Source organism: Panthera pardus, unplaced genomic scaffold (assembly GCF_024362965.1).
Source record: "Panthera pardus isolate Hobbes unplaced genomic scaffold, ASM2436296v1 HiC_scaffold_2, whole genome shotgun sequence".
In the NCBI taxonomy this organism is placed as follows: domain Eukaryota; kingdom Metazoa; phylum Chordata; class Mammalia; order Carnivora; family Felidae; genus Panthera; species Panthera pardus.
Window position 1 is genome coordinate 15,605,159 of NW_026526765.1, and position 18,968 is coordinate 15,624,126.

At 34.4% G+C, this 18,968-nt stretch overlaps 1 protein-coding gene across 7 annotated transcripts in view; it reads right to left on the reverse strand.

The window, feature by feature from the left end:
* Window positions 1-18,968, reverse strand: part of CDH18 (cadherin 18) — a 992,712-nt gene that overhangs the window by 9,870 nt on the left and 963,874 nt on the right. For 3 of the 7 annotated variants that reach the window (XM_019450749.2, XM_019450747.2, XM_019450748.2), the window contains one exon: window positions 571-822. The exons of 1 other annotated variant lie outside the window; for it this stretch is intronic. In XM_019450749.2, coding sequence (XP_019306294.1) covers window positions 571-822 — 252 coding nt within the window. Of the gene's footprint in view, window positions 1-354; window positions 823-18,968 lie in introns of all 7 variants that reach the window. 3 more of the 7 variants (XR_008423672.1, XM_019450752.2, XM_019450751.2) reach the window with 3 other exon arrangements.

Genomic DNA, 18,968 nt, shown 5'->3' on the forward strand with positions numbered 1-18,968 from the left:
TTTTTATTAAAATGAAATGTAATGCAAATCTCAACTAAAAATCCTATTAAACTTAATAAAATGTAATATACTTAACGCCAAAATGATTCAGACTTTGTACTTTAAAATTCAGCTAACAATGATGATTAAGTAATATTTTAGGCTAATCGAAGTTTCCACAAGAAATCTATTTTTATACGGCGTTGAGATTCATCTGAGAATCATGTCACTTATGTTCTTTGAAATAAATTGTAAAAGCTCCTTCAGTGTGGTATTTAGAATTTTTAATATCAATTATTTCCCAGATAGATCCTTTCCAAAAAGATTTCTCTCTGAACCTATCTTTCCTTCTGACATTTCAACTCTTTCACTCACATTTCAATCCAAGTCTCTCTCCATCAGCTCGGGTATTGAGAAAGTTAATTAAAAGGAAGTCTGTGCAGCTATACTTTGTGGTCCAAATTTTGGGTTCCTAATTTTTAAGTCCCGTCCAAGTGATTTTCTTTGTCTCTCCTTTCTAATGCACTGCTGGCCACCATACGGTACATTCGGAATCGCCATTATACAACATTAAGAGTTGGGTGACCTTACCTAGGAGAATGACAACACACAGCAGAATAGCGATTAAGGCTCCTGTACTCAAGCCAGCCGAGGACAGGAACGCTTCCGCATGGCAGGTCCGCACGCGCCCATCTCTCTCGCATGCACAAACCCTGACGGTGAGGGTACTGCTGCTGCTGAGAGAGGGGATTCCACCATCAGAGATCATAATGGGGAGATAATACACATCCTGAATAGTTCGACTAAATCTCCTCCGCCTTGTCAGAATGCTGGCTGTGTTATCTATGACAGACATAAGCAAAACAAAATGTACTTAGTAAAGCCGCCGGTCAAGATTCACATTTCCTTTAATGGATAAAATGGGTATTTTTTTTTTTTTTTAATTTAGTTTATGAAATGGACAAAGGAACAGGAAGGGGCGATCCTTAAAGAGTGACTAAGCTATGTTCTTAAATTGAGATACTGAGTTGGAAAATCAATTGAGCCCAAATTTAAAGAGAAGGGAAAGAGCGGAAGATAGGGGAATGAAGAAGTAATCATGTTGGACATGGACATGAAGGCAAAAAGACTTAAAAGAATACAGATTCAAGCCAATGGGTCCTAAACTTTGAAACGAGACAGTGGTCCCCATGCCAAACCCGGTGACTCAACACAGGCATTAGCAAACTATTCAGATGATGTTAATGTACAAACAAGCCCAAGGACCACTGGCATAGATAATATATTTGTGGAGAGACCAGATCAATTAATAAACTTTTTCAGATTTAGTTGTGATGTGAAGCACTCTTGTTATATAGTAGGCACACCATGGAAAGTTAATGATGAATAAAATAGTTAATTCTACTTTTTATGTGCTTTCAAAATGCTATCTATTACATTAATTGCTTGCATAGTCACTCTGGATTATAGATTATAGAGGGAAGATGTTAAGTGTCTTATATTTTAGGAAAAATCATTTTTACTGTATATAATAATCAAAAAATAGAGACACTGAGTCCCAGAGGATAAATTGCCCAAAGTTATAGAGCTAGTAAATAATCAGGATACAACCCCAATACATTCCCAAACCACAACATCACACTGCCTTTTTACCAATTCACCTCCAATCACACTGATGTTCTCAAGTGCACATAGTATATGGTTATCTTAGTACTGTTATTCTTCAGTCCAAGTTTGTTGGTCTAAAGACCCTTCTGGTATACACTTAGATGTGGTGTACAGACCCCCTGCATGGAATAAGTAGCTGCCCTACTTGCACATTATCGCCTGGCCCTGTGTTGCATCCTTCTGGAGCAGCATATCATCAATGACTCGTTGCTTCAAGGTCCTAAAGGTGGAGCCACTTCCATTGAATGTAGACATAGTGAAAGGCAGGTTTAGTTCCAGAGCTTTACTATTGGGCCAACTGCGAGGCATTAAATTTGCACGGAAGTTCAATTTACACGCTGCTCAACCTGCTTCCTTCCACTGACCCACAGACGCTGATCCCAACTGCGCACTGCAGTAAACAATCTGCCCTCTAAACTCCAGGTCAGAGCTTTCTTCCAGAGAATCTAACCTGCAAATACACCTACGAGTTAATTACTAATTAATTAATTTTAGTTAATTCACTAAAAAGTAAGTGACTCATTAGACAATTACACTTAGGGATTCGTTTATCTTTTTGTTTTTTTTAATTCTGGAAATTGAAATGCTATTACCTAGGAGTATGTTTAAGATAGCCATGATAAAATACCCTACAGTTATATTTTCTTGATTTTATATTGCCAAATTAATGCAGTAGAAAGATAACACATTTTTCAAATATCCAGTGTAATAAAACACATGAATTATATGGTTTTATAATCATATGCACATATGATCATTTATGTGCACACATATACATAACTGAAGGTTTGTTAAAGAGCACACATAATCCAATGACAAATTACAAAAGATTTTCTTACCCAGTGGAAAAGAAAAAAAAATTATCGATTGTCTATTTTGAAGTAAGTTGAGAATGAGAAAGAAAAAATGCAGAAATTGCATCATGTGTATTGTGTAATTACAACAGTCACAAGCCCTCGCCCAGAGACCTGAGCTTTGAAGCAGCGCGCCTCTCAGCTGTAGGACGTTGCATCATGATTAATATAAACTTGCCTACATGTGCAGCTCCCTAGTCTAAGGAAAAGGTATGAACTAAGTGTTCACAGGCACAAACATGTTTGAGAATCCCACTGCTGGCCTCCAAAGAAGAGATGGAAGGCACTGGTCCCTGATTTCAATAAACATGGTTAATAACGTGTACAATGATATAACATGCAATGGTAGTTGCGGACCCCCTTTTATGGCTCTGGCCTAGTGTACACGTTAGATTCTTAATCTGGAAGCATACTCTCTTTCAGAATAATTATTGGAAATGCAGTCAGAAACACGATCGGAAACAAAGAGAAATCCAGAACATGTTTCTAGTACACCTTAAGTTCTTAAATAGAAAGCTCTCAGACACAGAGACGTAAAACTATTCTTTCTTTTTTTCCAGCTGTAGGTTTGACTTTTGAAAAGAAAAGAGGATTCAGGAAGCAAAGAGCTTCCTACCTAGAAAGATTTAGCAGAGCAGAATAATGAGCTCTTCAAATGGGATATTGTGTACCTAACTGGAGCTGCAAAAAATGTACTTGGCTGAAGGCTCACTGAACTTGAACAAGAAAACTTTGAACTAAAATGAAAGAGGTAAGAAGGTATGTATGCACACACACACACACACACACAAATGTATTTTTATACAGATAATAAAATTTGTTTCATTGAAACTGCAAAATTAGGTTTCAAGAGCAACAACAAATCCCAAACTTGATGTATAATTAAAAAAAATAAACCAAGCAATATAGAAAATCTTCATTTCCAAGTGGATAAAAATATATGAGCTTAATAAAGATCAACCATAGCAGGATGGAACATGAAAAGTACTGATTATCAATGCTAAATAAAGGACAGTCTCTAACAATGTGTACCCAAGGTTGGTCCTTAATTCTGATTCTCAATAGTTTGAATGAAGACACAAGCTCATAGGACTCTTGGAAGCCAAGAACATATACTTGGTTAGGATTCACGAAGATACTGGACAGCTAGCACAAAGAACTTCAACTAAAACAATGTGAATAAAGATGCATATTAGATGAGTAAAAATATCAGATGAGAGATCTTGAGTAACAGCGATTATTTTGTAATATGTATCTCTGAATGCAGGAATAGGCCATAGGAAGTTCAGATAAACTAAACAGTACTGGAATCATTCAGTAAAATATGGAATATCTATGAATCTCTTTAGTGAGAAGACTGCACTGAAATACTGTGCATACTTTTGGGTTTACCACCTTAAGAGTTCTATTTTAACCCAAAGGGGGTGTATTGAGAGGACTTTGGGATGGTAAAAATTTTAGAAAAATCTGTCATATAAAGAGTCCTTGAAGCAACAGTGTGAAAATTCTACATGTTGCATATGGATTTAGGTGGTGACCAAAGGGTCTCAGAAAATGGCCAGAAAAATAGGGAGATTCTCTTAGTTATTAACGTCTTTTGGAATATATTCCTGATATTCCCAGCAAGTGTATCTACAGTGTAATTTGGAAATAGCCTTGAATGTGTTTTCAACACAGATGTCAAAGCATTCTTTATATATTATATACAAATATATATGTGTATATATATATATATTCTATTTCTTTATTCTATAAATAATATATAATACTATAAACAATATGAAACTATATATAACTATATATAATATATAATAAATATATATAATAAATATATAATAAAACTATAAATAATACATATTATATATATACGTATATATATATATATATATATACGTATATATATATATTTTCTATTTCTTTTTTGTAAACAGCTATGGTCCATAGGAGAGGATGTAAGGAGACTGGTATACAGATATGCAATATCTGACTTCATGTAGACACTTTAAGAAAACATTGTGATGACTGGAAAAGCAATCATAGTAAGAAAAAAAATCACTTTGGAGCTACAAGAACTACAGGGATTTCATAACTGGCTGATAATTCACAATAAAATATTCACAATAAAATGTTTTGTGAATTATAGGTACACTTGCAACCTCTAAGCTTCTACAGGGACAGAAGGCTACAGAGTAGGATAGTATAATGCAAGTTGCATACTGTTTCTGGAATTCAGACATAATTTTCTTGAGCTAATAGTATGTGTCCTATTATAGTTTGTTCAATATTTTGAAAGACCTTGAAAGATTCCAATCTCTGTGCTACTAATATAAACTGTAATACAATTTAAGTTAAAATAAGGGATGCTTTTTAAATACTCCCTGGGTCAAAAACAGATCTTATATTAAAGTCCAAAATTGCCTTATATCTTGGTATTAAAACTATGTGTTCTTCAAAATTTAAATTATTAGACATACACTCCCCACCATTTCATAGGATTCTTCGTTTGATAATACAGGTATAAAGATAGGCTTTCTCTCAAGCACAGCCAGCAGACTATTAAAATAATATTTTTAAATCCATCAGAACAGCAGATGTATTTAAGATCCCCAGATGTGGATCTCTAATTGAACTAAACTAAAAAAAAAATTTTTTTTTAATGTCTGAAGAGAAAGCTAGGAACTAGAAACTTAATTTCACCAGACAGATAAATATGCATGACTTCATATTGTTTCCTTTTTTTTTTTTTTTCTGGTCTTCCAGCAGCAATAAGATATACTCATAATTTAACTGTTATCAGAGACCATGCATGAAACAATGCTCTTTTGCTTGCCTGTACAGCTCCTCTCACATAATAGGTACTTGATAAATAATGATTTGAACTACACTCAGCAGGAACTTGTCTTTTGTTACAGTTTCCTTATTATGTTGACATGTATTGAGACATTAAAAGGAAAATGAACTTACATATCCTCTAACACTTCAACAGCATTACCTCCTCAAGCTCTCTACTAAATGTTTATTGCTTCTCTCCTGCTTCCTGACTTCCCCTTCTTTTACCCTAGAATTGCCCTAATATCAATTTTCAGCCTCCTGATTCTGCCTGTTCATTTAAGTTTGTAAACATCCTCCTGGCCTCCCTTGCTTTTTCTGCCAAACCACAAATGTATGATCCAATATGTCATTATGTTCTTATTTGCACCCTGGAATGTCAACCCTTTGACCATCTGCCACACTCCTTCTTGATCATCTTTAAATCCCAGATAAAGACAAGCATCCATTGTCTAAGGCTTCTGCTTTCAGAGTCGTTAAAAAAGATATATGTTGGTAAAATAGTTATAATTACCTTAATTGGCTCCACCAAGTACATAGAGAAACGTAGACTATGCTCTTAAAGGAGCCTAGCCATCAATTTGTCGAAATCTATTCTTTATCAGATGCCAGGCGATTGCTATTCTGAGCTGCTTTGCCATTTTCCTTTGAGCCTTAATCTTCCATTCACAGCAGGAAAATATCTTTCCCAAAAAGAAGCTACTATCTATTATCAACATTTTAAAACCACATTTGAAACTGTTCAGTTCCTCTTTACCATCAACTTGTCCATCTCTCTATACAAGACTATGTATTAGAGACTTAAAAAATATAAATACATATGGAGAAAAAATATGAACTTTGAAGAGTATCAGCAAATCTGCTCATGAATAACACATATGAATATGCATAAGAGTGTTAATAAGAGTGGAGAAGGTGATAAAAAACAGAAACTTTTAAAATAGAAATCCAGCCCCAAATTCAAAATAATCCATAACCATACCACAATAATATAATAATTGTAGAAGGAGAGATAAGGGTTGTTTACAGAAAAAAAAGACAAGTGTATGAACTACAAGAGAAGCCCTCTACTCATTATTTATCACATACCTTTAACAAATACTATTATTTTTAGTGGGAATGGATGAATCAAAGTAGAAGATATTACATTTGGAGTCACTAAATTTGTAAACACAGAAGGAAATTGTGAGGATAAATTCTTAGCTTGAAAAAGTGAACACATAACCCTATTTATGAAGTTGTTTTAATGTTTCCCCTGCCTGAGAGCAGAGGGTAGAGGAGGTGACTCCTGGGGCATTATGTCCTTCTGAGCCAGGAAGGAATTAAAGCAGAGAATAACCTACAGTTTCACAAAAGGAAAACAAAAAGGAAAGTGGTGTGGAATGGTAAATATTAGGTAGATTTTACTTTGTCTACTTTTATACTTGTGCTTAGAGAACAGTAGGACAGAACTGTCCTTTGCTGTCACTCCTTTTTGAATGGGAGTGAAAAAAGGTGAGAGGAGGTAGGGTCTGCCAAATACATTAGGAAAATATATATAAAAGTAAAAAAAAAAATCAACAGAGATTAAAATCACTAAGAAGAGAACAAAAGAATATTTTCCTATCTAGAGCAAAATGGCCATTAAAACAAATCACTGCATTTGAAGTCACGCTTTCCGATTTTAGGCTCAAGATGGCATATGAACCCTCTGCCTTCTTCCTAGTCAAGCTTTGGGTCTCTATTTTCCCTTAGAGGACATTATGATGCTAGCAGGTGTGACCACCTACATGCGAGTAAGGAGGACTGAGATCTGACTGGGAGGGAAGGGGGATCCCTACTAGAACCCAAACAGCGTGTCTCAGCCTCACCAGAGACTGCAGGTAAGTGACTCAGCAGGGCCCAGCTGCTACCACATTCACTAGAGGATGTTGGAAGCATCATCTGCAACCATATTCTCAGTTAGGACTGCGGGGTGTTGTTTTATTTAGGAATTGGGAGAAACGGCTAAATGGTCTCTCGAAGCCCTGTGGTTAAAAATGGAATTTTCAATGGTTAGACTCTGCAGAGAAATTAAGCACATTACAACACCAGCTGCGAGTTCTCATTTGAAGGACAAAAATAAACTCTGGGAATATTGACTACGAGAAACCTGATGGTGCGAAAGAAGTACAAACTATACATCAAGGCTCTTCATGGCTACCGATGTGTTTCAAACCAATGGACTGTGAAATCCGAAAGAAAAGGCCCTAAATGACACCTCTTTAAGAGGTTTTAAACATAGTCAAATTCGATGGGCACCTGGGTGGCTCAGTGGGTTGTGTCCAACTCTTGATTTTGGCTCAGGTCATAATCTCATGGTTCGTGAGTTCAAGCTCTGTATGGGGCTCTGCACTGACAGCACAGGGCCCGTGTAGGATTCTTTCACTTCCTCTCTCACTGACCCTCTCTCTCTCTCAAAATAGATAAATAAATAAATTAATTAATTAATTAAAAAAAAAACTAAAAAAGAAAATAGTCAAATTTGAAAATGGTCCTTATCTTAAACTCAGTGTAAACTCAGATAGACTTTCACCAAACCCAAATAATCACAAGGAAAACAGTACTTTCCAGCAGTGCCTTTTAAGTATTTTGCTAAAATTCGTAAGACAAGTTACAAATGATATGACTTTCATGTTCAGAAGTATGAATTAATACTACCAAGAAACAAGTAAAGGTAATAAAAACAAGGAAAAAACAAAATCTTCAAAAGGTTGCAACAAAGAGAATAGGATAGTCTACAGAATCTTTTGTTTAATGGCATTAAAATGGTAATTTTTGGGGCAGGTCATTTATGTAAAAAAGTGGTATGGACTCATTCATTTTTAAAGAATGGGACTGTCTACCAAAGTGGAAAACGCATATCTAAAGAAGAAAACTGAGAGACAAATATGAGTAGATAGCAAATTATCAACAAAATCATGATAAGGATTTTCAAATTTGAAAGCCTTATTATATGTGATTCGGAACCCTGCAAACAGAGATACACGTATACACATAGTTATAAATTATCTCTTCCATGTGTAAAATCTGTAAGATTTACAAATGCACTTGACAATTAGAATTAAGCCTAGGAATTAGGCTGGCAAATCTCCTTGCATCAAATAAAACCTAGTCCCTCAAGAAAGCAGCATAAGACTATGAAGCGGAACAGTCTTACCTGGTAGACTAATGATAATTTATATTGGGGGATTAGATTACACTTTTATATTACAAAATGAATAAATACAACAATCGTGTGCACAGAACCCTTGTATAAGCTTATACTCACGGACTTGGTTACATGACCAGAGTTCATTAGCTATAGATATTTGGTTAAGAAGCTGGAATTAAACAATGTGAGTTTTTGAGCCTAAAGTGAAGTTACCTATTACAATTTCAAGAGAAGGTAATTATAGGAAAAACTACATTTTAATCAGGAAGAATTTCATGTTTTTTGTTCTTGTTTTAGAGTAATGTAAGTTGAAATGCTTGTGACTTAAAAATTATCTTCTGAACTCTGGTTTTTAATTTTAAATAAAATTATATTATTAGTGCCATGTTAGTTAATGATAAATAAGGTCATTTATCAAACAAACCTATTTACAATATATATTTCGCTATATATGTTGTAAAAAGAAAAAAAATAGAAACTCTTCACTTGGTTACTTTCCAAATCAGAGTCTTCAGTATTTTAATAGGTAAGGGTCACAATTTTCCAGATAAATATTGAAGATTTTGGTTAAGTACAAAATTTTCTATTCACCACAATTTTGTACTAGGACAAATAAAGGATTAATGGCAGAATCTTTTTTTTTTTTTTTAAGCATGGGACATAGATAGCACAGTACTTAATACTTCGTGTGTTCTGAATAGTGAATAAAATGTCTGTGTCTCTGCCTTACCACATGTCCCTGGCTAGATTCTTCTAAATGATGCTGCATTCTGTCACCATTCTGCTGTCTTGATTTCCAGTCTAATTGAAAAGTATTCTCAGATTCATTCTACCTGGTGGATCGGATTCTATCGTTTAAAGTCAAATCACGTTTCAGTACAACCTTTAGTGAACTAAGTGTCACTGCCTTCAGTTAAAAGTTACATTTCATAACATCTTATTTTCTCCAACTAGACGGCAAGTCCCCTGAAAGCAGGAGCTTTGTGTTTTAATTCTCAACATTCTGGACAGCTTAGATCACTGCCTTATACAGCACAGACAACGCATGCCCCCTTACAGATTAAGTGGTAGGAGAAAAACAATGTTAATTTAAGAGCTGACTACAGATTTCTTTTAGAGAAAAAAATTCTTTGTAAGATGAGAGAGGAAGAATGGTGATGAATAGTTATACAGTGTGAGTCTCCTGTAGAATGCTGGACAGCCAGTGTAAATGTCAAGCCATGAAAAAAAGCTGTGTGTGTGTGTGTGTGTGTGTGTGTGTGTGTGTGTGTGTGTTCCAGGTGCTTTTCTTCAGTTTTTAATTAGATACAATAAATGAGTATATTCTTACTGAAAATACTCAAAGTCCATTTCATAAACAGTTCTTAAGCATATTTACTTTGGGGTGCCTGGATGGCTCTGTCCCTTAAGCGTCCAACTTGATTTGGTCTCAGGTCATGACTTCGTGGTTCCTGAATTCGAGCCTTGCGTTGGACTCTGCACTGACAGTGTGGAGCCTGCTTAGAATTCTCTCTCCTTCTCTCTCTGTGCCTCCCCCACACTCTCAATATCTCTCTCTCTTTCTCTCTCTCGAACACAAATACATTAACAATAAAAAAAAAGAAACATATTTTCTCGTTTGCGAGAGACAAAGAGAGATAGAGAGGGAGAGAAAGAGCGAGAAAGAGAGAGTTGGGGGGCAAAGGGAAAAGGATAGAGAGAGTCTTCAGAAAGCTCCACATTCAGCATGGAGCACACTGTGACAATGTGGGGTTCGATCTCACAATCATGAGATCATGACCTGAGCTGAAATCAATAGTCAGAGGCTTAACTGACTGAGCCATCCAGGCACCCCAAGAAAGATTCTTATTTTCTACAGTATAATTATTACTCATGAATGTGATTAAACACTACACTTAGCTATTTTTGTTTGATGTTTAATTATATATTGTTCATTTAATACTTTGCCTTTACCTTTTCAGACATTTATTCTTATTTTCATTTGACTGCTATAGCTCCAAATATTTTATCAATGGAACATTATTAAATTGATAGATTTTTTAAGTGTTTATTTATTTTTGAGACAGAGAGAGACAGAGAATGAGTGGGGAGGGGCAGAGAGAGAGGGAGACACAGAATCCGAAGCAGGCTCCAGGCTCTGAGCCATCAGCACAGAGCCCGACGTGGGGCTCGAACTCACAAACCACGAGATCATGACCTGAGCTGAAGTCGGACACTTAACCGACTGAGCCACCCAGGCGCCCCTATGATTAATAGATTTTATATTTAATATTATAGTAATTATATTAAATACTGAGGCATTCAGTATTTTAAAATACATTTCCCTGATTGTCACATGAGTACTATGCTAACAGGAAGAGGATTATCTTATTGTAGTTCTTTTTTTCAAGTGTCACTAACACAAGATCCATCGACTATTAGCTCGTTATTTCGCAAATAAGTACTTCAGCACCATTTAGTATTATCTTTATAATTTAATTTCATTGGAAACTGGTAAAATTATTTCCTTGTCTGTCGAGTTAGGCAATTTCTCTGGGATAGTTACATATTCTTCCCACCTAAAACTCAAATATTTCTTTACTCAGAGTAATTTATTTGGATTCTTTATATTATTTTTCCATCTATGTATTTACTTTTTAGTTACCTTCAGTGTGCCCCTTAAAACATGTAGCCCTTCGCATGTGATTTCAAATTCTTTATATTTTCATCTCTCTTAAAAATTACAAAATAGTAATGATTGTGTCCATATCTCCATTTTACAAAGGAGGAAACAGACACACCGGGAACAAGGATTTGGTGGTGGTTTCACACATAATTAGCCTAGAAACCGGGTTTCAAATAGAGGCAACCTATTTCCAGAGTCAAACTCTAAAACTTTCTTCTTTGTTTTTCCCTCTTATTTTTTTTAACAGATATTTACTTAAAGTTTCCTCTGTGTCAGTTACCGTGGTAGGAGTGAGGAATACAGCAGTTAAATAAGTCAGACAAAATTCCTTGTATGCCTGGATTTTATAGTCTAAATGGGGAGAGAGCCCACCCTGTGACAAGTGTTGTGATGAGGGAAGTACCAGTTATCATATAACCATTTGTCATTAAAAACAAAATGGATTTTTTTCTGTCTAATGACTGTTGGGTATTGGGTGTTGGGTAGCCAAAGTCCTGGCTAATTTTCTCTTAAGGACATTAAATTTTTCCAGTTATGTCTTGAGTATGGATGGAGTCAGGGTTACCAAGACTTTTGGAAAAGAGGGAAGTGACTGAAGCTTGATAGATGATAGAAATCAGGAGAGACAGCAAAATTCCATAAGACTCAAAAGAGCAGGAGGCATCCAAGGACACTGACGTCACCTCTCAACTCCCTTGTGAGAATGAGAGGAAAGCAGTGTCCTCTTGGGCAGTGTTCCTTCTTTTTCCATCTTTCTGATTACTGATTCCGTTTTAAGCAGTGGCTATTCGAGTTTTATCACCTTACCAGAAATTTTAAATTGGCAATGTTTTCATGTGTCCACTCAAAAAGTCTTTGTCAGATATTTAAGTATGGTTTTCTCTTTCTCACATTAGGTGCATCCCAATATATGCTAACTGCCTCTCTTTCATCCTGCTTGACCCTTGCAATGTCCTGTGATCTTCTGCTGAGGGAAGTCCTTTGAGCTCCAATTCCCAGTGATTTCTCCAACACAGTAAGAAGTGGTGAGTAGATCTGGGCCAGTATTTATATATTTTCTTGTGAATCTCAATGCCTCTCTGCTTTGGAAGTGACTTTCAGGATCCATCCACAGACCAAGTTTATTTAGCTCTACATTGTTATCCTAGCAAATATTTGGAAAAATGAGCCTGAAATCTATTTTTAGTCTGCAATTTCTTTTGTCTATTATTCCTTTCAAATATCTGCTAAGCTGGGCTCCTTTTTCACCATACTCTGTTCACCCTTACTTTTGGTACTATCTTTGAGTACATGGTAATTTGGAAGAAGGGCTATAGCGGGAATGGGAGAGTAACGGAAAACAAAACTCAGAAAAACACAAAAAAGTCAGTGGAAGTGATACCTGGCACAGAATGACAATGTTACCCAGGTCAACTTACATTATATATATATATATATATATATATATATATATATATATATATATATATTTATATTTATATATACACACAAACACACACACATATGTGTGTGTGTGTGTGTGTGTGTGTGTGTGTATATATATATATATATATATATATATATAATTTATAATTTATCTATTTTTATTCATGTGTTTGAGATGTTCTAGAGAATCTAGATAACCAGCCGGTCCCTTTCTATGTACTTTTTGTATTACCCTTTCCACAATGGTTAAAAATGCTACCTTTGCCTTCTGTCAAGGTCATATGCTTATACATAGATTTAGATATCTAATTTTATTCACTCCCCTGAATTTGTTCTCCTCCTCTCTTTATTTCTCTACTAGTACCATATTCAAAGAGTATTTCATTGTTTTATGCTAGTCTTAGCCTATCAATAACTAATATTGTGGTTGGACCAGCCTTTGTGATTCTTATTATGATTGCAAGACACGCTTCCGCAATAAGCATTAGGAAAATTTGAAAAACAAAAAAAACAAAAAACCAAAAATGTTTATTACTTACACATCCTGGACATTATGTGGCATGCCTGGGGTCACACAGAGAGGTGGAGTGTAGAGAGAAAGAGAATGTGGAGGGGCCTTAAAGTTCTATTGGTATTGGGGTCAAGGGTGGGTCCTAAGGTCTGGGAGACTCACTCTTTATTGATGAATTTAAAACATAAGAGTGGGAATTTAAAGCAACGTAAGAGAGGCAGAGAGAAAAAGGCCCAAATCAACAGTTATCAAAATCAATCAAGGTCTCTAAAACAAAGAGTCTCCCGGGACAGGGGGAGGCAGCCTGGATCTTGATCTAGTCCTGTGGCTGGCATGGTGTTTGTTCCAGATAGCCCTCTTCAAAGTGGGGGCCGTGGCAATCAAAGCTTAAGTCAGGCACTTGCAAAAAAAAAAAAAAAGAAAAAGAAAAAAATAGAAAAGAGAAAAACCAACTGTCTGGGTTTACACTCACTGTATTCATCTTTATAATGTCTAGATATCTGTTAGGATATGTCCTCTCTTCTTCTGTTTCTGCTAATTACATACCTCCATCATCTTTTTCAATACATTTTTGCTTTTCTTAATCCTTTACTATTTATTTGCATTTTATTAACAGATGACTAATTGAGTTTATCATTAAAATTAGATTTAATTTATAGATTAATATGAAAATTTAAGTGCTCTGATTAAGTAATTTGGTAAATATATTATTTTGGGGTGTGTTTTTATATTTTCAGTAACATTGCTCTTTATATAGAATAAACTTGAAAATTATGTATTGGATTTTTTTTCCTCTAATGATTTTAGAAGGGCTTGAGCTAATTTGCTCGATTTGTTTTTGCCATTTTAAATTGTACCTGATTTACTATTTATTCATATATATTTTTTTAATTAATTAATTTATTTGAGAGAGGCAGAGACACTGTAAGAAGGGAAGGGGCAGAGAGAGGGAGAGAAAGAATCTTGGAGTAGGCTGAGTACTTCCAGCGTAGAGCTCTACGCAGGGCTCAAACGCATGAAACCTGGAGATCATGACCTGACCCGACACCAAGCGTCAATGCTTACCTGACTGAGTCACCCAGGTGCCCTTGTAGTTTTTGGTTTTTTTTTTTTTAATATAGGAAATCGATCCATTTGGGGCATTTGCTAGTATTCAAAAATGTTGGCAAAACATCCCATTACTATGCAAGGTGTTTCTGTAGACTTTCTTACATTTTCCTATAGACAATTTCATCATCTGTTAACAAGGATAATCTTGTGTTTTGTTTCTATTTATCATGGTTACGTTTTTCTCTTTGAAGTGAGAATATTTTTATTTTTACAATGCGGATTAGTTGTAGTGACTGTAGGTGTCCTGAGACCAGAAAAGTTGCTTAGATGAACCTCTCAGAAACCTACCAGAATGTGCTCCTTCGTAAACATGTGAGCTGAATAAATGTCTTATTTTAGACCCCATGGATCTTGGGTTTTCTTTTTTTCAGTAATAGTTGTTTCTTTTGAAGCAATGGGTAAATATTTCCAACTTTTTATATAAAATTTCCTATCTCATTTTGAATTTGGTACACCTCTTCTAAGCAGCATATTTATATACAGCTTTGATGAAAAATGATATTTAATCCGATTATGACTACAATATATTTGAACTTATTTCTACTTTCTTCTTTCATTTTCTATGCTTTCACTTTCCATCTTTTATTCTCCTTTCTGGCCTTGTGCTCCATTGATAAAATAAGCTTTTTTATTTAACTTTCTGAAAATCCTTCCTTGCTTTGGAAATCACAGACTTTTATTCTGCTAATTTAGCATTTACTCTTCAAGCTTTAACATATGAAATAAAACATGAATTACAAGATTTTTTTCTTCTCTATTATATTCTGCAGAGATCCTGAAGGCAAAGATTAATACGATATTTGTCAAAATGTCAGTAGCGAACAGTAAAAACTTATTTTTTATACATTGGAAAAAATTCTTAACTAAGGGGTCTTCCTTGATTTTAGATAGCTTACCATTTTTAACTAAATCTAGGAAAGGTTATTGATAATAGCAAATTATTTTCCTTCAGCATTTTGAGCACGTGGTTTTTGTCAACCTCTTTCAGCTTTAAAAAAATATTAGGGGCACTTGGGTGGCTCAGTCGGCTAAGCTTCTGACTTTGACTCAAGTCATGATCTCATGGTTCATGAGTTTGAGCCCTGCATCAGGCTCTGTGCTGACAGCTCAGAGTCTGGAGCCTGCTTCCGATTCTGTGTCGCACTCTCTCTTCGCCCCTGCCCCGTTCACACTGGTCTCTCTCTTTCAAAAATAAATAAACATTAAAGAAAATTTAAAAAAAATTAACACAGGAATCTACTTTAAATCTAATTCTCATTGTTTTTAATTATTCTGCATTTTGTCTTTGATACTGTAAAGATTTTTCTCTTTATCTTTGAGGTTTAACAGGGTTTTTTTTAATTTTTTTTTTAATTTATTTTTGAGAAAGAGAGACAGAGAGTCTCTCTGTGGGAGGGGAGGGGCAGAGAGAGGGAGACACAGAATCAGAAGCAGGCTTTGAGCTGTCAGCACAGAGCCCAAAGTGGAGCTCGAACTCGTGTACCTCAACATCGTGACCTGAGCCAAAGTAGGACACTTGACTGAACCACCAACGCACCCCTGAGATTTACCAGTTTTAAACTGTCATATCCAAGCGAAGATTTGATTTTGTGCTTGGTTTTGCTGTTTATGTTCATTGTAAGGACACATCTATTTTCAATATGAGAAACTGTCAAGTAATTTTACCTATCTATATTGTTGATTGCTATAATTTCTTCTTAATTCTTCTAGGCACGTTATACTCCATATCTGCTAAGTGTTCTTATGAATTTTTAAAGTTTTGATCTACCTGAGCTTTTTTGCTTGAATTAATGAATTTTACCTTTGACTTGTTAAACTTTCTTTGTGTCCTGTCTAGAGATAATGCTGCCTAGTAATTTGTGTTGTTCTCTCTTTATATCTGTGTCTATGTGTATGTGTATACATATATGTATATTATATATGTTTATATACAGGTATATGTCTTTGTAATTACAGTATAAACTTAAGAATATAAACATATATATGTAGTTTTATACATACCTAAATATCTATAAATTTCTATATGTAGTTCTGTATACTTTTCTATATAGTCAATAACTATAGTTTTATATATTTATATATAATTACATGTATAAAACTGAATTACTGTATGTTTCTTATATGGTTCTACATACTTTTTTATATATGCAAAAACTATAGTTTTATTTTGATAAGGATTTAATTAATTCATTGATTTCATAGGGATTTTTAAATTGTTTTCATACAGACTTGTTTTCTTTCATTGTCTCATTTGACTTAATTGCTTCTTGGTCTTTTTGTAAACATGTTATTTTTTTTTTTTAATTTTGAGAATCCTAAATATACTTTTATTAAAATATTTTCTGATCACTTATGTGTTTTGTATTATTCAGAGTAAATTCACCTTCTGACTTATTTTTTTATTTCATTGTCTACCTTTTAATGTGTTGATCTGCGGGCTTAGAGTAAACAATAATATATACACTTCTCTCTTATTTTGGAAATCTCTTTTTCTCTCTATTCAGTCTTTACCATTTAGCAGTTTGGGAGATGCTACTCAACCAAAGGCTTCCTGATCACCCATCCTGGCTCGGAGGCTAGGTCTGCCTTCCACCATTCCCTGAAGGTGTACTTTTGTGTAAGCCATGAGTGCCTGTGCACTCGCACGTGCGTGCTCGCTCACACACACACACACACACACACATTTTCATTGTCTTTGTTTCTTTTAGATATATTTTGTATGTTCTGGGGGCATATAAATGCTAAGCTACCAGGATTCAGCAGGCTTAGATTGTTAATATTTATATTTACTCCTTTTATTTTTGTGCTGGTTGTTGTCCAGAGAATTATTTATGCACTTGTGAACATATATATGTATGAGTGCGTTCATTTTGGTATGGCTATTCTGTTTTTAATTTCATCTTTACATATTATTATCCATAACTGTCTTGTGTTTATAGAAAAGGCCATCTTTACATATGGTATCACTAACTCTCCCAAAGCTCCAGAGTGGGTATTTTAAAGCATAATTTAGGGATGTAAAAGCTGAGGCTCGGAAAGTTTAGGTGGCTTATCTAGCATAATCAAATCGGCTTGCCATAAGTTCATGCTTTCCGCTATGCACCTGATTTTTTTTTCTAAAAACTGCTGTTTTACCTATCCAAAAGAAAGTTTCCTGTGTTATTTATAATTTTATCAATTCCCAACATTAAAAAAATAATCTTACAAATATATTAAAACATCTTTATCCCTACACAACTGTCCATAGGCCTCACATGTTTGACAAAGCATTCGTATGTATGTTTAAAACAAACGTTAAAAAGCTTACATTTAAAATGGTTTGTATGTATGTTTAAAAATGTTAAAAAAAAATTACATTTAAAACAAATGTAAAAATATGTACATCAGCACCATAAATCCTTTCAAGAGTGTATATATTTGAGGGAAATGAGTTCCTACCACTGGTGAGTCAAATGATTGAATTAAGCCCTTTTGAATGTAGCCATTCATTAAATTCACAAATTCCAGATATAATATATTTGTATGCGGATTTTTAATCACAGAGTGGGTCTCAACAATATTAAAATTCTCCTGTTTTTAAAAATATTTTTGGACTTATACTTACATGGGTTAAATAACTTGAATGCCCATCTTTAAATCCAAGTCAAATTTTCATTATATCATCAAATGAAAATTACTTAAAAATGTAAAATAAAATCCTTATTGGAATGTAAAAACAAACAACTGAAATATATAGATAGATATAGATATAGATATCTAGATATGATTTTAATCTACTAAGGCAGAAAGTTGAATGCTCTCCAAATTTTGCAAGTATTTGAAATATGGGAAATAGTAATAGAGTTTTTTACATATTTAACATACTTACATTAAATATATTTGGGATTGTAGAATGGAATATTCAAATGCGAATAAATGTACAATAATCAACTAATACAATATGTCAGATACAAACATGCACAAATATTTATTCTCGTACATAGAGCTGACTATAGGGTAGTTAAAATGAGAGACAATCAAGCTTTGTATTTTCATATGAATCTTGCTATGGCCACATGTACAATTTGGTCTTCTTGTTATGATAATATAAAGAAGGAATTAGGAATGATGGAAATAATGTTTTAGTGAGTTGACATTAAGTAACAGCATTTTTTTTTTTTTTTTGGTGTTTGAAAATCCTTTTCCCTGAAGTGTATAGAGAGGAAATTAAATGTTTACTCTTAAGTGGATGCACTGTTGTTTCTTTGAAAGGATTCTGAGGCAAGTGTTAAATTCCAAAAGTAGCATATTCAGATAGACATGATCAAAAATAGTTTGGGGTAAGAAGAAAGTTGATACAAATCAGAACACTGCACATAGAGAATGACTTAGTGTTTCCTTTACATACAGAAGATTGATTTTTACAGGACCTGGAGAAATCTACCAAACAGGGAATCTAAATCACGGTGAATCTTCTCTAGGTACTAGATTATGGTGTTCTTTCTTTCCCCACACAATACAGAAGTTTAAGCAGAAGTAATTCAAAATTTACAAAATATTCTGCAATTATGCATATTTTCTACCCATAGTTTGAAAAATATTCATAATAACAAGAGGAAATATAATTTGTACACCACATTATGATAGCCTTGCTAATGCAAGATGAATTCAAACATTGCATTTCCTTTACTAACTGTCCCTAGGACATATTTTTCATTTTTCCTAATTTAAAATTTTTCTACCTCCTAGCAATTGCAAGCAGCTCTCATAAACATG